General features: G+C 41.3%; 1 protein-coding gene across 5 annotated transcripts in view; it reads right to left on the bottom strand.

The window, feature by feature from the left end:
• The window catches only part of lrp8 (low density lipoprotein receptor-related protein 8, apolipoprotein e receptor), a 179,551-nt gene that overhangs the window by 96,935 nt on the left and 59,435 nt on the right, over positions 1-23,181 (bottom strand). For all 5 annotated transcript variants that reach the window (XM_052073346.1, XM_052073342.1, XM_052073343.1 and 2 more), the window contains exon 3: positions 8,222-8,344. In XM_052073346.1, the coding sequence (XP_051929306.1) occupies positions 8,222-8,344 (123 nt within the window). The remainder of the gene's footprint in view (positions 1-8,221; positions 8,345-23,181) is intronic.

Raw genomic sequence — 23,181 nt, 5'->3', positions numbered from 1 at the left:
TGAAGTTTTCTTGGAGTGTGCATTCATACTGGAACTTGACTCATAATGTGGACCAACCTCCTCATTTAATTTCACTTCAAATAGGCTTACCTGGGACACCAACAGAGACACACCTCAAATGTTTATTCAACTTCAATCCGATACGCGTAATAATTTGGTGCAGTGTAAAGTTTACATTCTTCAAAAAATTGTGTCAAAGTGGCAGAATGATGTAAATTATATAGAGCTGCATCTTTTTCACCTAATAATACCTAAAGTATGAACCTAAATAGGTTACAGATCCCCTGTAAAGTCGTCCGTGGACACAAAAATCGTCACTCGACCCTGCCTCAGCAGCAGTATGTAAGCAATGTGGACCAGCTGAGAAACTTAAGTGGAAGAATTGAAGTGGCAATAAACAAAGCAACATACCAGGTGGTTGGAATTACACCCGTGAGCATTCACAAATCTAATTCAACAGTCTAGCAACCTTTAAAATCCAATCATGGTTCATGATTGTATGCAGTACTTGGTGTTGTGAAGGCTAGTCGTGCAGTATGGTGGACAAATCAGTGTCATGACAGAGCAGATGCTGAAATGAAAAGGATATGAGAGCAAATGGACTCACACATATATACAATAAATGATACATTGAAATAATATAAAAATATCTTATTTGGTTGTCTGGCCATTCTTGTTGTGTTCAATTATTGTTCACATTTTTGGCAACAAGAATCAGAAGCGCTAACAATACGTTTAGTTGGCTGCTCTTCACTTGCATGAGGAACGTGTCGTCATCCACTTCATCCACAGTCCGGATTATCTTTCAGAGCTACGCCAACGTGTATGAATTCAACTGTTTTCAACCAGTGACTGGAGAAATAACTCTTTTCAATGTTTCTGTTGCTCATTCTTCACTCCTCGTTCTTCTTCACGTCCTTTTTCCGCTACACGTTCGACTCGCGAGAGCGCCTCGTGGGGGACAGGCGAGTGCCGAGTACTAGTGCACACGGGGTACGGTAGTATATCCGCAGGAGTATGAGTATCACAAAGCACAAGAGAGGGTACTGTGGGCTTATGTGAAGTCATGTTATGGTGTAAAAAGTCCCCCTTGCACTAGAGGCTAAAAATGACAAGTGCAGTACTCCGTACTGGGGCAAACCGGCCCGATTAAAGCCCTGATTCAGGTATTTTTAAAGAAAGAAAGAAAGAGTGAATCCAAGTACAAATTGGCGCATTGTTGTATATGAGTGTATTGGTCAAGATGGTTTTTTTTTTTTTTTGATGCTCTCATTCACAAGATAGCCACTCCATAATGAACGCGTCAAGAACATACTGGAGAGTATTTCAGAGATGAGAGCCCTTCTGATTTCCACAGTGAGTGCATACACACAAGATGCCTCTCTGCGTTGTATAATGTTGAGCTGACTATTGTTTTACACATGCTGCAGAATGTATACATGTGGGAAAATACCTGAAAAAAGAATATAGAGAAAAAAATGGTGGCAATGATGCAGTGATGAATTGCATTTAAGATGAATGTGGAATTGTGACTATCAAGGCTTTTATTTTACAGTATTACTTCATTGGAAGCATGACTAAATGAAAAAGTTTATAGGTCAGATGCACAGCAAATTACCACTGTTACCCATGAAATGAATCTGTTAAGTGCAGAAGAGTGAAAATGAAAGCCTGAAATCATGAGTTCACGAGAAGGTGTGTGAGAGAATGAGAGGGGGAGAGGCAGTGAATGAGACCTTTATTGTTTGTGTTCAGAGTGACACTAAAATCATTACTGATCCATCCATAATGTATGAGTGAGATATCACGCGCGCACACACATCCAAATTCACTGCCTGTCAGGATTCAGTGAGTGAAGATGAGGAAGACCACAAACCATCACTGGCTAAAGTTTCGGTCAAGAGTCTTAAAAGTTACGTATGCTGGTAAATGTTTATCACCCTTTGAAAAAATGTGATTATGAAGTGGGTGTGTATGTCTTTTTACACAATGTAAAACTACAGTGTTAAAGTAGTAAGACAATCACAGTGGCTGCTTTGAGTTTGATTTCACCAGGAGAAAGCATAACGCCGCAACTTTGCATTGCCGTTGAGCACGTGACTCATGACATTGCTGAAACGGAGTTGGGGTCGGCAGGGGGGGATGAGAAAGGCCACCTGGGAAATTATGCTTGCCACAGACTCATGCATGAAATTGAAACTATCAGAAAATATAACTCACTGGTTCCCTTCCCGTTCATATTTAAAAAGGATTACGTCATGCAATCTTGCTCCTTCTCTCTTTAAATGCTGACCATTCTATTGTCTCTCTCCCTCACAAACAGCCATGGAAGGGAAAGACATTCCCGACACACTGACACGAGGAACCAACAGGAGCAGAGCAGCATTGAGTGAAAATGTGTGTAAAGTTCAGTCGTTACCAAACCTGATCCGAACAAAAATGACATATTCTGTGAGTGAATTCAATTTATATGAATGAATGAATTATTATTATTATTATAATTTATATGAATGCAATCGTGGACAATACAGTGAACTTGCACAATGTGGTGACTGCAAAGAGCCTCTAACTATGAACACACCGATTAATCAGCACAAAGCAACACAAAACATTTTTAAAAAACTTTAAAATGTTCTGCTTCTAACACATACTCACGTTGCATAAGTACATTTTTATTTAGTATGTGGTTCAGCTTAGGTCTCCACCAGTTTATTTTCAACATAATATCAAGTGGTGGAGGACTGCACTTCATCATAATCATGAGAGCAGTTTCTAATAATATGCCACCGCCAGGTAGCTAAATAAGAAAGCAGCGTATCGTGATAGCATGCAGTGTAGTTTTACGACACGGAAGGCAGCAACCACCAGAGCACAATGTTAGTTCACTGCACCACTTTGACAGTGTCAATTTGCAGTCATTTGGACGCTGACCAAGGTCCTGAATTGGAATGAAGGTATAAGTAGTTCCCTCAATATGGTTCCGGATACCACTTCCATTTTTGGTGGGTGTTTTGTTATCACGTAATGGAGTCAAATAAAAGTGATAAAGTGCAATGAGTCAACATGAGCAGATTGACAAGTTTGATACGTTTCAGTAGACTCAGACAGTGGTCATCTCTCAACCCATAAGTTGTGGGCTTCATCCCCGGACCTTGTGACCGTATTGAATCATCCTTTGATAAGATATTGAGCCCCCCAGTTTTACAACATGCTGCGTTATAAGTAGGTGAATAAGGAGTCAATGCGAAGCGTTTTGAGTGCCTTGTAGGTGGAAAAGAGCAACAGAAGTGAAAGCCCAAGCCCATTTGTTGGATCCAGTTTTTAAAGAACAAGCTGAGTGGGCCGTGCATATTATATAACTGAATCTTGCTGTTATTAAACACACCAGATCCAGCTGCAGGAAGGAAACGCGGTTAGTGTTTGTGGCACTTCATTGAAGTCTTCATTGCAGTGGCAATAGAATCGTGACAGGATCAAATGCAATTTGATAATTGCAAAGGCTGCAATTTGACTGGTCATTGACAGCGGAGTGGAGAAGTGCAAAGCAGCTCTGCTGATAGCCTGCCGCGCACGACCTCGGGAGGAAGATCGAACAAATTCTTTGCAGTTTATAAAACGTGCAATCCAGGTCTTTCCATAGTGTGTCCTTGGATATGTTGCAGTGGTAAAGCCAAACTTTTGATTGAATTATTGTTGGAATATGCATTTTAGTTGATTTGATTTATGAATGATTTACAGCACATGCTTGTATGTTTGGCAGAAATGTGGTGCTGTGGTGAATGCTTGAAAGACTGCACGTCAAAGTATTTAATAAGTTTAACCCTGTCAGTCCAGTACAATAAATACCTATGCACTACTTAATAAACTTAATATTTGACATTAATGCTTCATTTGTATTAGTCTGGCGGGCTGTGGTCGACTGGTTCGCGCGGCAGCCTCACAGTGCAGAGGTGTAGGGTTCGATTCCGACTCCGGCCTTCCTGTGTGGAGTTTGCATGTTCTCCCTATACCTGCGTGGGTTTTCTCCAGTTACTCCAATTTCCTTCCACATTCCAAAAATATGTGTGGCAGGTTAATGGAACACTCTAAATTGTCCTTAGGTGTGAGTGTAAGCGCGGATGGTTGTTCGTCAATTTGTGCCTGGGCAACCAGTGAGAGTCAAGTCAACTTTATTGTCAAATATGCTCTACGCGCAACATAAAGCACAGATGAAATTTATTTCCTCGCAACCCCCAAGTACGTCCGCGACACTCTTGAGGATAAGCAGATTAGAAAATGGATGGATTTGTATTCGTCTTTTGCCAACTATCATGTATAATAGACCTAATGTTGTTCTGCAAATCACAGTGTCAGAATAAGTCAACAGTTTCCAGTCCACAACTAAAGTTTTGAAGAGTAGTTGGAAAATCTCAAGGGAGTTCTGTACCAGCTCAATAAGTCGGTGAAGGAGGTCAGCTGAGTGTAATCTGGTGCAATTCAATAATCTTGAACCTATTTATCGAGACACTTGCTCGGCGAAAAGGGCTCAGGATTATCCCCTTGTCAAGTTTGAGAGAGCCAAACACACGCACGCGCACAAAGTTGCATGAGTAGCATTCCAACCAGCACTGATTGTCACAGAGAATGAATGGAAACTGACTTAACATTTGTTATAATTTGTTTTGTGAGGTACAGAACATACCGGCACCTTGAAATAGGAATTTTAATTTGTTCCTAGACCACGCTAAATCACTTCTCTGAAATCCTATCCTATTAAAATGAAGTGAGTGTTTCTGTTTTTTTTTCAATGAGAAACAAAGCACTTTTTATTATTAGCCATCCATTCATCCATTATCCAAACCACGTAGCTTCACGAGGGTAGTACAATACAGTCTATCCCAGCCGTCTTCGGGCAGTAGGCGAGGTACACACTGAACTGGTTACCAGCCAATCGCAAGTTACATATAATACCACAACAGTATGTGTGTGGTGGGCATTGTTGGTACGCCACACACCACAAGAGCAGTATGAACACGTTGCAATGTTTTCCTTACCACTCAAATTCCAGAAATCAGTTAAATTGTTCCCAAAAATCCAAAGATAACTGGAATTCCACTTATGAGTGTACGGTTATGATAAGACTTTTCCTCTTTTCTGACACTAGTATGCAGGTCTTTGTTCACCTTGATTTTCTGATTCTCTTGATTTCTGACTTTTTCCTGAAAACTGTGGTCCAATTAAAAATTATGAACACTTTTGGGGCATTCGACTTACAAGGTTAAACTGTGTTGTAATGCTGTCTTGTTTTTCAGGCGTATAATTACAGTGTTTGTGCCTGTAAGTGGGCCTGCGTTTATGTCGATGTTGTTTTAAGAGGCATCACTGCAGGTCCAGAGTTAATCAGTAGTCACCAGAGGTCGCAGGGATCAGCACATCGACATCTTCCCTGGCAAATCAATTCAATAAAAGGCCTTACTGAAGCTGGACTTAGATTGCAAAGTGTTGATCCTATAGTAATACAGAAAATGCTAAAAGAGAGGCTGAAATATTGCATGGCGATGTGGTGGAGGGATGGTTACGTGTCCCTGTGTAAAAGATATGAATGATAAAAGCAATGCAATAATACAATACACAAGGGTCTGACTTTGGTGCTGTAGCCCTCACTGGTTATGGGATAGCAAACTTAAACTTATGAAAGAATGATAATTGAATAATGTAGAAAAAGAAGTTGCACTCTGAAAATGCCAGTAGTCACCACTTGATCGTTCATAATATAGGTAGCCAGTTGTGACACATTAAAGGCAAAATTAATTCATTCATTCATCTTCCATACCGCTTGATCCTCACTAGGGTCGCGGGGGGTGCTGCAGCCCATCCCAGCCGTCTCCGGGCAGTAGGCGGGGGACATCCTGAATCGGTTGCCAGCCAATCACAGGGCACACATAGACGAACAACCATCCACGCTCCCACTCACACCTAGGGACAATTTTAGAGTGTTCAATCAGCCTGCCATGCATATTTTTGGAATGTGGGAGGAAACCGGAGCACCCGGAGAAAACCCACGCAGGCCCGGGGAGAACATGCAAATTCCACACAGGGAGGCCGGAGCTGGAATCGAACCTGGTACCTCTGCACTGTGAAGCCGACGTGCTAACCACTGGACTACCGGGCCGCCTTATTAAATTTACAGTAACACAGTGATTTTACTGCCCTTCAATGTGCCATTTATAAAATGTAAAGGCTGGCGATGCAATGCAAACCCACACTATAACCTAATTGTTCTCACACTCAGCACACGGCTTTATTATTAGTGCTGACTAACCTCTAACCGACACAGAGGAGACGGTTTAAAATCACAGAGTCCAAGCAGCAGTGAGCACCTCCCTTTTCAGTTAGACCATAAGGGGAGAAATGTGCCCGAAGACCTTTAATTACATTAATGCTCTATTACAAAGGCTATCAACCCTGGCTACAAGTGACTTCGAACAGAACAAAGGCAGACACACTTGAAATGCTGCAGTTATTTAGACTGAGAAACCCCAGAGTACAACCTTGCGATTAAACTGAGACCTGCCTTTTTTTTTTTTTGTGTAGACCTTAGTAACGACACCTGGTGTAATGGAATGTTGGTTGAGAATGTAAACTCAGTACTCACCCTTTAATAATGGAATTGCGGTAAACATTTTACATCATACTAATTAATTTACGCAACCCAAGAGTGTGACCTTCTGCTGTGTGAGAAAACCAGAGCAAAGGCATAATTTTGTAATCATTGTGTTCACTTGGTGTGAATGGAGCCAACATTTCTCAGTTGTCATGAGCAAAGCACGTGTGGTGGTCCAGCAGCATCAACAACATGCAGTCATGTTCTTAAGTAGTGTGAAGTGTGCACGGTAGGTATGATTGCAGAAAAAAATGGGACACGCAACTCAAACAACCATCTCAATGTGCTGCAGGGGCAACATCTGTGTCTCTGCGTAGATGCATGTCTGCTCATTTAAACTCACAATGCAGCAAAATCAAAGATGACAGAAGAAGTAACTTAATTGTTGTGTTGTAATTGGGTGTTGTGAGAGGTATTCTTTTATTTTTTTAATTAGTCTCGTTCATTTGCAACAATAATGCTCCGTTAAGGTTGGCCCAGAGAGTAAACATATGTTTGACTGCATCATTGTTGTAGTTTGCAATGTAAATGCCTTGACCCACCCCTAAATATTAGCTTGTCATTGAATTGTGCAGGTGCGCTTAATCATCTGGATTTATATTTGATTACAAATCAAAATATGCTACATGCTCTACAAGGTTTGCTAACCATACAATGATGCCGAAATGCAACGTCTTGACAAACGGAATGCTCATAATAAACTAGTTTGCCCAGCAACGCAGGAACATGGTGTCATGCGGCACAAGAAAGCACGCTCAGCAACTACTGTATCAACTGTGATTCATTTGACGCTATTACAGTACACCAGATGTGTTTTTCATTTGAATATTTACCATAAATTCAACTTGACTACCATACGTTAGTGATTAACTAGGGCCTGTTCAAACTCATGTTCAAATTTGGCCATTAACCCACAACCTCCTGTATATTAAATGTTGAAAATATTTCCGTGATTCCTGTGCGATTTGCACAGGATGAGAGTCAACTTTACCTTTAACCCTTTCAGGGACAGCGGTTACTACAGTGGACAGCCTATCATCTTATCTGGTTACAGGTTATCATTATTGAGGCAAGAAAGGGTCAATCATGCGATTCGGACGACACAGGATCAGCATTTGCAGTAGTAGTAAATAAATAAAAATCTGAGAAATGAAGCTGAACTCCAAAATGAGAGCGGAATGGGAGTGTGAGTCATTCTGAACAACAGCAGGACAGGATAGGAATAGTTTACACATGAACAGGACGGGATTTATTTGTTGTTGTTTTTTTTGTTTACTATGGGCTGATAGGGGACGTACAGGATTTTTGCCATGGAAGTGGAATGGGACGAGAGTGAAAATCCACTCCCGTGTCACCTTTTAACTGTACATGGAGATGCCAAACACTTCTTCAGGAGGCATGAAGTCATGATAAAATCTTTGTGTGTGTCTGAGTAGGCCTGCTTGCATCTTGAATGCTGTTTGTTTCTGTGTGTGAAATGACCACCCGGCCCATGTTCCTGGCCTTCTGCGTTGCTTATCTACTGTATGTATCTTTGTTTTTGTTTTTTTCAGACATGGCGTCTGGTAAGCTACTTACTGCAGATCGCATCCGCCTCATCCGAACCATCTGCACATTCTTGCTCCCCATCGCAGCGCCACCTAGCAGGAACACACTGTCCATTCTTGCAGGCAAAATCTGTGGTTGCACATGTCTTCTTTGCTGTCGAGAGGAATCACAAAGACATGAATTAAAATGAGAGTGCTGGCTTGTATTCTGAATGTATTTATGAATTTAGGGCTGCTGCAACAAATCATTTGAAGCCAGCAGTAACACCCACTAAGAAAAGAAATGTCGGCTGTATCAACATGGCCTCATTTTGTTGAAAACATACCTTGGTGAATTCTTATTACAGATTAGGCATTTTAGAATGTTTATCTCTGACAGTTTCAGGTTACACATAAGATAAAATGGCGTATAGGAAAAATGGGCTGGAAAATCATGGTCTACAATTGTGTATTGAGTTTAAATTAGAATACCGGTAACACAATATATTGAGAAAGATAGTTTGACTTTTTGTCAGCAGATGAACAAAAATAGCTTTTAGCATGCATACAACTGGACAAAGGGATACAGCAAGTTCGGCAGAAACTTATGTCTTCATACATTCGCCCTTTGGAACAAGAATGATTTTTGGTTGGAATGTTTTTTTCCAAATCAGAATCCCTTACTCATCAGAAGCTGTTGATTGCTTCCACAGAGTTTGCGTACACAAGATGAAACTGAACGTTTAGGAATAACATCATTCCCAAAAAGAAATGTGTAGGGTCAAGTGAGTAGTCGGAAGGGGAGACAAAAGACAATTAATTGTGAGATTTATTTATCAAATATCATTCAACGCAAGTGGTAGGGTAAAAATCCCTATATAGAAGCTAATGAGTATTCTACTCTTCTTAAACTCTAATAGTGATCCTTGTCACACAATTTCTAAAACTAGCGTGAATTTTGTCCGGATATCGATCATTTGCTTGCAAACAGGTTCTTTTATTTCTCAATGAAGTGGAATAAAGACCCAACACTTGGACATCTTGTCTTCTCTGTACAGTATTCCTACATCACAAATCAGGATGAATCAATTCGGGCCACTGTACTTAAAGACATCGTACAGGGGGCTTAACAAAGCAAACGTGAGAAAAGGCGGGCAGTCACACCCCTATGTAAAACAGTTTCAAAAAGACAATGTCCAGTATGCTCCGAGGTACTCATAAAGGTTTGCATGTATGAGGAAACAAAGACAACTAGTTCCCCCGCCTTTCAACCTGTCTTCTCTGTCTGGCTTCATTCAAGATAACAGCCCTTATATGATGGTAACATGTTGAGTGGAAAAACCCCGCTGAGTGGGTGTGATTAGAAAATCAGTCATGGAAGCAGTAAATCACCGTAAGCAGTTACTACTTCTATCATCAATAGATAGATAGAGGTTTGGGAAATAATGTTATAATATACTGGCGTTACGTTCTGTGGATTAAAAAAAAAAAAACAAAGCAAAAAAAAAAATATATATATATATATATATATATATATATATATATATATATATATATATATATATATATATATATATATACAGTATTACGTTACTGTTACAGAAAACAATACGTCATCAGATTAAAAATTGAGATTATTTTGCAAGATTCCAATTTCCATGTAGACAGAGATCCGCCATTGGCCCGTTTTTTTTATTTGCGCCCCGAGTGCAACATGCGGATGTGGGTACGTGGGTGTTCAGACTGAGATAGCACTGATGAATTACTAAGCGGTGACAAGATTGCATTGCCAAAACTGATGTAATGTTAGGGTATTCTATATTATTTGAAGCACTGATGCATTTTGTTATTTTCTTTGCAATTCACCGTGTCCCTTGAAAAGAAGCTGTCCAGCCACATATTTTGACTAGAACTTTTTCTCGCAATTGGATTATTTAAAATGGTTAGTTATTGTCTTTTTGTGAAATTGCATGTATGAAAAATACGAGTGATATTGGGATATTTTGTCGGTGTCGGTGACTACTCAAGAGTTGAATATGGATCTGAAAAAAAGTGGTATCGAAGAGCCCTAGTTGCGTTAGGCCTGTAAGACGTCCGTAGCATACCCTGCATCCTGCCCAAAGTCAGCTGTGATAGGCTTGGCTAATTCACCCAAGACTCAAACAATTGGGATAGAAAACAAAGCGATGATCTGTCATGCAAGTGGATCACAGATGGACAAAACCCTTAAAGCAAAGCAATACCCATTTGAGTCATCCAACAGAAGCTTCCATTACATTTGTGCTGCTGTTTTTTTTCTTTTTTTCACTTAAGTTGCACTGACTTCCGAATGATAACCTGTTTTTATCCCCACACCCACTCATCATACAAAAATTGCTCACCACGTTCTCATGAGAAGATGATTTCGAACAATGATTTTTGAGCATTAAATGAAGGTGAAGGTCAGCGCTTTCATCCATGTCATTACATTTAGTCACTATGTCTCACACACATTCAAAGTGAAAGTGAAAAGGAAATAATATACGTGCCCTCATAACTAAGACAGTAGCCCGCTTCAGAAGAAAAATGCTTACTTTGATGTTAACATCAAATATTTTAATTAAAACACATACGTTAACATTCAAGCAAGACCCAGGCAATATCAGAGCTTGATGGACGATGGCTTTCCTTTAGTGTCGTTTACATATTACATTTTAGTGCCCTCCATAAGTATTGGCACCCCTGGTTGAGATGTGTTTTTTAGCTTCCAATTATTTTATTTTTTTTCTAAATAATATGGGACCTTAATGGAAAAAAAGAGAAAAATCCAACCTTCAATACAAGTGCATTTATTCAGTGGGGAAAAAATCCCACATAAAGAAATAATTATTTGACATCAAATCACCTGTTCCACAATTATTGGCACCCTTAACAATTCCCAGGAAATAAACATAATTGAAGCATTTCTGTCATTTCTACAGTAGTTTACAAAGTTTACCAGAGTATGTAGGAACATTTAATTAGTAATTCATCACTTCCTGTCTCCCTGGGGTATAAATATGACGTGACACCGAGGCCATTTCTCTTATCCACTCTTAAACATGGGAAAGACAAAGGAACACAGCATACAAGTGAGGCAGATGTGCGTCGACCTTCACAGGTCAGGCAGAGGCTACAAGAAGATTGCCACTCAACTGCAGCTGCCCATATCCACTGTGAGAGGAATAATTAAGAAGTTCAAAACAACTGGAACAGTGGTAAACAAGCCTGGACGAGGAGCCAAGTTTATTTTGCCACCACGCACAGTGAGGAGGATGGTAAGAGAAATCAAAAGATCTCCAAAGCTCACTGTTACAGAATTACAACAAATGGTAGCATCCTGGGGTCACAAAGTCTCCAAATCAACCATCAGGCGCTGTCTACACGCCAACAAGCTGTTTGGGAGGCATGCACGGAGAAAACCTTTCCTCACTCACAATCATAAACGCAAGCGTCTGGAGTTCGCCAAGCGGTATTGGGGCTTCAACTGGGACCGTGTGCTTTGGTCAGATGAGACCAAGATTGAGCTTTTTGGCAACAAACACTCTAAGTGGGTCTGGCGTACCACGAAAGATGCGCATGCTGAAAAGCACCTCATACCCACTGTGAAGTATGGGGGTGGGTCAGTGATGCTGTGGGGCTGTTTCGCTTCCAAAGGCCCTGGGAACCTTGTTAGGGTGCATGGCATCATGAATGCTTTGAAATACCAGGACATTTTAAATCAAAATCTGTTGCCCTCTGCCCGAAAGCTGAAGCTGGGTCGTCACTGGGTCTTTCAGCAAGACAATGACCCTAAACATATGGCCAAATCTACACAGAAATGGTTCACCAGACACAAAATCAAGCTCCTCCCATGGCCATCTCAGTCCCCTGACCTCAACCCCATTGAGAACCTGTGGGGTGAGCTGAAGAGGAGAGTACAGAGGAGAGGACCCAGGTCTCTGGATGATTTAGAGAGATTCTGCAAAGAGGAATGGCTGAAGATCCCTCTTTCTGTCTTTTCCCATCTTGTGAAACATTATAGGAGAAGATTAGGTGCTGTTTTGTTGGCAAAAGGGGGTTGTACAAAATATTAACACCAGGGGTGCTAATAATTGTGACACACATTATTTGATGTCAAATAATTATTTCTTTATGTGGGATTTTTTCCCCACTGAATAAATGCACTTGTATTGAAGGTTGGATTTTTCTCTTTTTTTCCATTAAGGTCCCATATTATTTAGAAAAAAAATAAAATAATTGGAAGCTAAAAAACACATCTCAACCAGGGGTGCCAATACTTATGGAGGGCACTGGAATATATATATATATATATATATATATATATATATTAGATATATATAGATATATACATATATAGATATAGATATATATATATACACACACACAGTATACAGTACAACATTAACCTATTGTTCATGTTGGGAAGCAGTCTGGTTTCTGGTTGAAGTGCTGCAAGGGGATACAAATAATAAAGAATGTCCTTCCTATAGGCCATTTTGTTTCAGATATAATATTGACACCCAAGCATGCTCCAGAAATATAATATCCCAGCCTAATAAAAAATGTGTTAGTACAATAAAATCAAAATAACACTGTTCCGAATCATCATCCATTCCAAGCCCCCCCCCCCCCCCCCACACCCCCGTGGCAAATTCATTCTTCAGTTTGCAATAAAAGAACGGGAACAGACAAAATAATTTCAGGGCAAACAAATGATTAAGAAATTGATTTTCAGTTCAGTCAATTCAGATGGAGCCTTTATGACTGGCTAGGCCTGATAGTTCTACAGTACTACATTTTGGACCTATTATTTGTCAGTGGGTGTGTAGTTTTCACGCACGCCCGCACACGCACACTAAATACATCTACGGGACATCCCAATAGGACAGAGAAAAATCGTACACCAAAGGAAGTGAAGCGAATAGAACAAACGAAGGAGAAAAGGACAGGAAATAGATTACCCTATTGTTGTGAGCCACTAAAACGCAAAGGAAGGCAACATGTCATTTTAAGGACAGAGGCCGTTAATCTGTGAGCTGTGGTTGTACAACAGTCATGAGTGAGTGGAGAATACTTCCCCGTGTGTGTGTGTGTGTGTGTGTGTGTGTGTGTGTGTGTGTGTGTGTGTGTGTGTGTGTGTATATTCTCTCACACACACATACATACACAGAGGGTGAGACAACAGACAACAGGACAGACAGCGAGTGCGACAGACAGAGAGTAAAGTGGGCAGGTCAAATCATGGTTCAGTATAGAGATTAAAAGTTCATCCACGTGCTCAATAATCAGTAAAAATCATGGGGAGAGAAGACCAAAACACATTAGAATCTACAAAAAAATGGCGCATAGGCAAAGAGTTCACAGTTTGATACACACCACAGAAATAACAAATGTTATCAAATTACTAAGAATTATGTTATTATAAATCAGTCATGTTTTTGTAAAGACAATGATCATTATTTTACCGATTTCTCACAATATTTATGTACAATAATCGAATGAGGTAGGAAACCTAAATATGGACATGCAACATTGTATTTCTACTAAGTCTTTCCATTTTTAAATATCTATTTTCAATTCATCTCTACATCTGGAAATCGCAAACAGTCCTGTCACTTTTGGAGCTCCTCATCGGGGGGGTGTAGAGTAATTTGTGCCCTTAACCCCCACAATGGTAACTCCTGCTGAAAGCAACATTTCTGAAAATGAAGCGACATATAATACTACTGAATGAAAAGGAAAAAAACTAGATGTAAGTAAAAATTTGGTGTGCTCTTCCCACACATCGTTGTACATTCTTCACACTCTTTTTTTTTCTTCATCGTGGAAGGTGAAGAGGGGGGCAGCGGGTTGGTTGACTGGTTAGCACTTTGCACCTCACAATATAGATGTGCGGGGTTCGATTACGGCTGCGGCCTTCCTGTGTGGAGTTTGCATGTTCTCCCCGTGACTGCGTGGGTTTTTTCCGGGTACTGCGTGGGTTTTCTCCGGGTACTCCGTGGGTCATTCCAAAAACATGCATTGCAGGTCACTCTAAATTGTCCCTCGGTGTGAGTTTGAGCGCGGATGGTTGTTCGTCAATGTGTGCCCTGCGATTGGTTGGCAACCGGTGCAGGGTGTCCCCCGCCTGCTGCCCGAAGACAGCTGAGTTAGGCTCAAGCACACCCACAACCAGATTAGAAAATGAATGGATGAATGGAACGTGAAATGGCCCACTACTCCTCTCATCGCTTTTTAGCAGTTATGGATATCTTGGCACTTATACCACCAAATCTCTATAATCTGCTTTCTTCCCAGGAGCGAGACTGAAGGTGTAGTGCAGCTTCTGTTCACCGCTCCAGTCAGCCTCTGACCGGTTCTCTTCTCGCTTTGTCCCGTGTGTTCCATTTTCTAAGTGATTCTTTTATTATTAGGATTCCTTCTTCTGATTGGATTTTTTCCCTCCCGTTTTTCATTTGTCCTTTATTTGTTGATGAAATTGTCAATCCATTTAGTTGTCATTATCTTATCAATGAATGGCTTCTATTTTTGTTTGTATTTCGTTACCGTCTGAAAAAAAAACAAACAAAAATTAACACCGATGCAATTTACAAAGTATCAATGACGAAATAATCTATTTTCTCAGCTCTTGAGTGATAAAAATAGGAGTAAGCGTTAGTTAGCGTTGCAGTATTTCAGAGAAATGCATCCTGTCATTTATCTGACATGTAAAAACAATGCAGTGAAGGCACACCACAACTGTATCTTGCAATTTGATTGCCGAACCTTGGCAAAATGTTGTGGTTCAAAGTGAAATAAAACTGATTTGGGGATGCAATTCTTGGCAGCTCATAGTGACCGTATATTTAACCACTTCACAGGATTTTTGCGGTCTTTTTTAAGAATTTTAAGAAAACAGACAAGTCCTTTTTTTCCTGATTTTTAATCCCTCCTTTGTGTTGCTCACTTTCATTTGCCAGACATTCATGTGAAGAGATGATGAAAGCAGAGGTGGCATCGGAAAAGGAATCGTTTTGCAGTGAACTGAAGAAAGTGCTAAGAGCATGGACAGGGGGTCCTCTGTTTATGATCTCATCGCACCATACTATATATCATGGTTAGGAACGGTGGGCAATGAACCAGTTGGCTCCTTAACACTGCAAGTGTGAAGGTAAGGATGTTGTTTTCTCTTTAACTTGTTCTTGGTTTTCACTCAATTTATATTTACGGCCTGGAAGTGCGCATACAAATCTTCATTTTACTAATGACCGTAATGTTAGGCTAAGGCAAGGGTGGGCAAACTACGGCGCACGGGCCGGATCTGACCCGTTGGTCTTTTTAATCCGGCCCGCCGAAGATTGGTGCACAATTAAGGTTTGATTGCATTCATTTAGTTTGGACTTGTAATGACCGGTATTTCAACACCAGTTAATTCAAGTTGCAGAGCACAGGGAGGGAGGGGAAGACGAAGAAAGATGGAGAGAGGAATGACCATGGAAGGGAAAGTGATATGTATCTGATTAAACAAAGCGGGTAACAAAGTAGGAAACATTCAGGAGACGCCTGGAGTCGGAAAGACTCAAATCTACGAGACTTAGACTACGAAAAACAAGGAAGCGATTCTTACTCAGTCCGATTCTAGCAATTTCCATGCTCGGAGTGAATTGCTTGTGGCTCGAGTAAATGAACATTTCCTAGAATGGTTTGATTGTTATCATGTTAAAAACTTTATGCAAACTGGACCGCTAATAAGAGTCGGAGAGCAGTCAAATGTGTAGAGCGTGAACAACAGGGGGCTCAGTACACATCCTTGAGGAGAACCAGTGCTGAGTGTGATGGTGGAGGAGAATGTTACATTATTACTGGCATACAAAGACATTGTGCTATTTCTTTATTTTCTATTTCTATTTCTAACTTTTGGCCCGGCCTTCCACAATATTTTCTGTTTCTCATTTGGCTCCCCCGGGAAGATAATTGACCACCCCTGGGCTAAGGGTTACGTACACAATAGGGAAAGGAACTCCACTACAAAGCCTGGACCCCCGTTGTTGTTGAGGATAAAATTTGTCTTCACTGTTCAAAAATTATGCATATAGCCTGACCACGTGGAACAAAGTTTATGGTCCACTTGGATGAGTTAGGCACTGCTTTGGTTCAAAAAATAAGCTAGGATGTTGTGGGAAGTAGATCGAATGAGAACAAGTAAGGACCAAGTAAAAGTAGTAAAGTAAAAGAAGTAAAAGCACCAAGCATTTTAAAAAAACACATCAGTGTGAGAAATAATCAGGATGAAATAGATTCCGGTCTCTTATGAAAAAGTTTACCTCACTGGTTTAACTTTGAAGGTATTATTATTTACATAGTTGAGTTTCGAAGCAAGTACCGTATTTTCCGCACTATAAGGCGCTTCGGAGTATATGGTGAACCTTCAATGAAAGTCTTATTTTGAAATTGTTATATAAGGGTGCACCGTATTATAAGGTGCAAAGAATAAACGCGACAGTAGTGGCTGCACTTGCGTTAGGCATCTACTAGATGGAGCTATGCTACAGGGAATACAATTCATCCATTCATTCATTTTCGGATCCGATTCATCCTCACAAAGGTCGCGGGGGGTGCTGGAGCCTATCCCAGCCGTCTTCGGACAGTACGTGGGGTACACCTTGAACCGGTTGCCAGCCAATCGCAGGGTGGAATAAAATAGAGCTTTATTTATATTGTGTTTTCACAACCTCTGCAGCTGTAACAAAGCACTTTACAGAACATTTAAAATACTACATCCAAGAAATCAGAATATTGATCCATATATAAAGCGCATCGGTTATAAGGCACACCGTCGGCTTTTGAGAAAATTTAATGCTTTCAGGTGCGCATTTATAGTGCGGAAAATACGGTAATACTCCCCCAAAAGGTGCCCGAAGCCCTAACCAGCACGTTTTAACAGTAATCTTCTAACGATCAGACATTTACATCCACGCACATGATGAACAATAATCTCGGCTGACTGTAACATCTGAGTGACATCAGACTATCACACTTCACCTGCATTAAATTATTGAACAGTCAGGCATCGATCCCATGATTGTCACATGCACACACATTTGCTTACATAAGCGCACACCCAGACAGCCCTACCCCCTGTCACGTTCCGTGCCTGCCAGCAGGTGGCGGGTTTTTTTCCCTCTGCCTACTGCACACCTGCTCTTAATTCCAGGGTGATTATCAGGCCTTTTTAAAGTGGCTCTGGCAGCTCATTCACTGCCGGAGAATTCCACGCAGTGCCATATTCCCTCGTGCTCTATTTCGCTATTTGTTATTGACTCGTTGCCTTCTTGCCTTACGGCCGATACTCTTGTGATTCGCGTTTAGACTCTAAGATTTGTACTTATCGTATTTTCGCCAATTCAGGCCCTCCTCGTGTTTTGTTTTCCGCGAGCGTTTTCAGTTGTTTTTTCCTTCTTTGTTACTCCTGGTCCTTATTTGATTAGCATTTTTTGTTACCGTTTTTCCCTGTCGGGCTCTTTCTGTTTTTTGTCATTAAAGACACTTTTTGTTTGACAAGATTTTTTCGTTGTCTGCTTTCCGGGGATCCAACCCTTTACTTCTTTGTTCTGCACGGAGCGATCTGTTATCGCTTCGGGCAGAACGTGACACCCCCACTTCAAACTTTAATCAGAGCATCAGACCACATCCGGCCATCACTTCAATGACAGCCCATATCCAAACGCGGATATCGACAGCGCATCACTGACTGCAAAGCTCTGCACCCCTCATCAATTCCCCCAGTGCTATCATAAATATGCTATGAGAACATGCACAACCGCAAAAACTGTGTCAGATGTAAATAATGAAAATGACTAACAGTTCCATGGGTGTGAGTGAATACATTAACGCCACCCAAATCCCAAGTCGATATCCGCTTGTTTTATTTCGAACGCCAGATTTTGATAATCGTTTTAGTCTGGAAATTCTGTTGCTATAGTACAAGTGATGATTTATATTACATGTAAAGCTTTTAGTATGCCTGCAGACCGCAGATGTCACAAAACCCTTCTCAATATCGCGTGACCTCCCCTCTCATTGGCTTCCAAGTGAGCACAGGTTTTCATACATTCACTTTTCTGCATGCACGCAACGCAAATGTCCCACTGGTGCCATATAAACAAGGGCTCATAAGAAAGGCGGGTTTCTCAAGTGCTTCCATCGATCACAAAGCCTAAACTGTTTTGCTCCGTTTCAGAGCAGGCTTTGTGGGCATAGCATCATGTACAACAGTGAAAATATTCCTTTCAGAACAATTAGCCAAATGCATTTTATGAATGCTTATTAATAAGAAAATGTCTCGGAATGATGATAATGATTTTATTTTCATACCCAAAACCACATGGCAATTCCCTGTACGTAATTTAGAACTTAAGTGCTTGACGATGTGTTGTGGCAGCTCTCACAGTCAATGGAAAACTCAATAATCATGTATTATCAATTTATTCTTTGCACAACAAATGAGATTTTAGCACACTGACCCGAAACACACAAAAAACAAGCAAACAAATGTTCCCGCTGGCTGCATGAATCGACACTCGCTGTGAGCTTTGCCAGTCCTCTTTTCTGTAACACCGCCATTCATGTCCCAAACGGCACACATGCAGCGCACTGCTGGTCAGCCCACAGGACAAATTACCACTGGGCTTATTATCAAAAATTATGCACCCACTGAATTCAGTTATTGAAAATGTGGAGGGAGGGGGGTCAGGGCACAGAGGGTTTTGATGAATTGGAGCGTTTGCAGCCTGCTGAGCATCTGCAGACAAAAGACGAGAAGGAATTCTCTACTTGCTGGCTAAGAAAAAAAAAACCATTAAAATTCCAAAAGCAGCAAATAACCTTAAAAAGGGCACCAGCTGTTGATCAGAGCATTTGTGAATTTGCATTTTACAGAGACCAATTGCATTCCTCTTTGCGATGGGTTCAAAGGAGGATTGAAGATATTTTTGGGTCAAGGTGAAAAACACAAAGGAAATCCCAAAGTGCTACTTTACATAACAGATTTGCAAGAGGTGAATGTGGATGTGAGCTTATTCTTTGAGGAAAAACTGACAACGCCTCTGCCCGTGCTCTCAGCCTAACTCAACACGGCGTACACAGACTCCTTATGTTCCTTTTCATCTCCTCTTCTCATTTTGTATCCTTGGCACACTCCGTCTGTATCACGACTTGCCTTCCTCAGTCTCCTTCTTCCCTTGGTAAACGGCCAGGTGCCCTTTTCACTTTGTCAATGCGTTTATGGTGACAAACGTTTATAAATACGTCAAATAAAGCCATTGAGTGAGTTTAACATCTTTTCCTTTCGGCTTTTCCCTTCAGGGGTCGCCACAGCAAGTTAGTTGCCTACATCTAACCCTGTTTTGTGCAACCTCTTCGCTCACACCAGTTACGTTCATGTCCGATTTCAATGCATCCATAAACCTCCTCTTTGGTCTTTCCTCCTGCCTGGCAGTTCAAGACTCAGCATCCTTCTCCCAATAGGGCTGTGCACACGGCACACATTTGCTCCGGCGCTGCACCAATGTATTTTGTTGCGATATATTTTGCACCGCAGCAAATTGTGTGGAGCGTTCACACATACAAAGCCGCTGATGCGTGACAGCATCGGCACAGCGGCTGCGCAGCCCCACTTGCGTTCACACGGCATTTTCTGCAGCGGAGCAAGACGACAGAAAACAAACGAGCTGTCATGTTGGTTCTTTTCAAAACGTACTCTATATACACAACTCAAGCGACTACTGGACTGGCACGTCCTTCTCCTTCTCGGTGTCCGTGCCTTCTGCTCGAGAGTGACCGCCCAAGAAAACGTAAATCAACGATGACTTCAATGACACTCAGAAAAGCAAACACTAATGCGCCAAACAGAAAATCAAGAGAGGAAATCACAAAATAAATTATATGGGGGCCGGGGGGTTGTGAACAAACAACAAAGGAACAAACAACTCCGAGACAGTCCAGTCTCCTACAAAAGGAAAGATGTTACCAGCCAAGTCTTGTGTCTTTATTAAACAAACACATTACGGAAGCCCGATAGAGCAGAAAGCAATGCATTCTCGCCATACGTACTCTTCACAAGCATTTGCTTTGGAGCAAATTTAACCAAGTTGCGTTCACACGTGCAAATTTACATCGGTGCTGCTTCGCAAACGAGCATTTGCTCCGGAGCAAATTTTTAAACCACCTCCCTGAGGTGGATCAAATTAGGTCCGGTGTAAGCTCTTTTCCGTGGCTACGCCGGAGGTAATTTGCACGTGTGAATGCTCTACTGGGGCAGCCCGGTGTAGCACCGGACCAAATCTTGCCGTGTGAACAGCCCTAAAGTATTCACTCTCTCTCCTCTGGACATGTCCAAACCATCTCAGTCTGGCCTCTCTGACTTTCTCTTCAAGACCTCTAACATGAGTTGTCCCTCTGATGTACTCATTCCTGATCCTATCCAACCTGGTCAAAGAGAATCTCAACATCTTCAGCTCTACTACCTCCAGCTCTGCCTCCTGTCTTTTCTTCAGTGACACTGTCTCCAGTCCCAACAGCATGGCTGGTCTCATCGCAGTTTTATACACCTTTCCTTACATCTTAGCTGAAACTCATCTTTCACATATCACACCTGAGATTTTTCTACAGCCGTTCCAGCCTGCCTGTACACGCTTCTTAGGTGAGTTTAACATGAATGAGTAAAAAAATGTATCTTCGATGGAACAAAATCATCAATATTACTGGTATATTTATTTTACCTTCAGTTATTATTTTTTTCTCTTTGGATTCAAACTATACTGGGCCTTCTTAACTAATTGTTAAAAATACTGGATTAGGTGATATTGTTCCTTTCAGACACACATCACAGATTAATCAATGGCAGGTCAACAAATGTGTGTAATCACTGACAAAGTCGGCATTGTCATCTACTAAAATTAAATCAATGTTAAATGATATTTTGAGATTTTGTAGAAAATGATGCCCTCAATTGCAAATGGTATTAGTTTTCTGAAACAGGAGTACAACACAATCTTCTGGCAGCACACTTTCAAGCAATTTAAATTCATTTATTTTCAAGATTAACTTTTCATTTATTTTTAAATATTTCAGACTACACCAGTTGTTTCTGATACCTTTTGCGATCAGGTGAGTGACAGTGATTGCAAACTGATTAAAAAGGACAGCACAAACAAATAACACCCAGTCAAGTCAAATCAATCCATAACTTCTATATTCTGAAGGATATGTTTACACAAGAACACTGAAGTAAAAAACCCCAAAACAAAACAACAAGAACAAAAAACAGTTTTTGCGCTTTTCAAACACTACGGGTTCTGTTTTTGCAGACAGTTGCACATGTGCTTGGTGTTTAATCTTCATTTCCATGCCAGGGCAGCTCTAGTTAACTGTGTTTGAGAATTCGGAAGACCTGCATCTTCGTGGGTGTTCCGGCGGACCGAGGGCGTTTTCTATTACACGCCCCAGAGGCACCAGAAAATTTGGTGTCAGAAAGTAGATGAGACCTTAGCCCTATTAAAAGCAGGTCTCAGTTGTGACGCAGGTGGTGTAAAATGATTTTTGATGGGCTTGATCGAAGCGCAGGCGGACAGATTCTGCTCTCCAATTGATGTGTGGTGGATGTCATCAGCATACATCGAACCCTCTGAATCATTGTAAAAACCAATTTATTGAACACATTATGATTATCGCCATCTTTATTACATTTTTAAATCCGATCCCTGAGTTTGTGGCACAGCGATGCCTTGGGAGGCTTTGTTAATAGACAGACACAAGCGATCAGAGTGGTAGGTGGTCTCCAAGTGCCCACTTCATTATGACCTGGATCTGTGACCCATGGAGGACTGTTTGTGGTTCCTTAGAAACGCATTATCATGATTCAATCTTCTGCATGGAGTCCAGCCAGTCAATTTCTGGTTCTGCATGTCCAAGACTGTGCGTGTCTCGAGTGTGCTTAATTCATAGGGAAAGAAGGGAGCCACTTCTATTGGCTGGGAAACAAGTCAGCTGTGTTCACCCCCACAACGGCACAAACACCCCTTTCTAACGGCACCCATCTACAAAAATACCAAAAGAAAATTCCACCCAAGCGCACAATTAGACTGCATTGTTATTTTTTAAACAATTCATATTCCTCAGGGAGCTACAAAACTGAGAGTGTACTGCTTTCTTCCACTTCTCATTAAACCATTAGAATGAGCATATTCTGCTTGAGAATTTGAGTTCACTGGTTCACTGGTCTCCGCTGTTGCAGCTCATTTGGAGAAGCTTCATAAAGCTCATTATCTTCAGCGACACATGCTGCATCAGACTTGTCTTCGACTATTCATAATTGAAAGTGACAACATTTATGTTTCAGAAGACATGGATTTTTGCAATGCATTCAGTGTTGAGACAGTAATAATAGTGCTATGGTTTTCCAAAATATAGTACTGTATATGCTCTGCAAAACACTGTTGTTTTGAAAAAGAGCAGCTCAAGGTTTATTCAATTTATTTTTATACATATCAAAGTAAATGGTCACAAAGAGGTTTTCTTTCTCTCTATGTCTTTGCAAATGACTTATAATTATAATTAAGTCAAGTCAAATACAACTTTGTCAAATACAGCACAGATGAAATTTCCCTGGGGCGGCCCGGTAGTCCAGTGGTTAGCACGTGGGCTTCACAGTGCAGAGGTACCGGGTTCGATTCCAGCTCCGGCCTCCCTGTGTGGAGTTTGCATGTTCTCCCCGGGCCTGCCTGGGTTTTCTCCGGGTGCTCCGGTTTCCTCCCACATTCCAGAAACATGCGTGGCAGGCTGATTGAACACTCTAAATTGTCCCTAGGTGTGAGTGTGAGCGTGGATGGTTGTTCGTCTCTGTGTGCCCTGTGATTGGCTGGCAACCGATTCAGGGTGTCCCCCGCCTACTGCCCGGAGACAGCTGGCTCCAGCACCCCCCGCGATTCTAATGAGGATCAAGCGCTTCGGAAG

Source organism: Hippocampus zosterae, chromosome 8 (genome assembly GCF_025434085.1).
Source record: "Hippocampus zosterae strain Florida chromosome 8, ASM2543408v3, whole genome shotgun sequence".
Taxonomy (NCBI): domain Eukaryota; kingdom Metazoa; phylum Chordata; class Actinopteri; order Syngnathiformes; family Syngnathidae; genus Hippocampus; species Hippocampus zosterae.
Note: the sequence above shows the minus strand (reverse complement) of the source record. Positions and strands in the feature narration are given on the sequence as shown.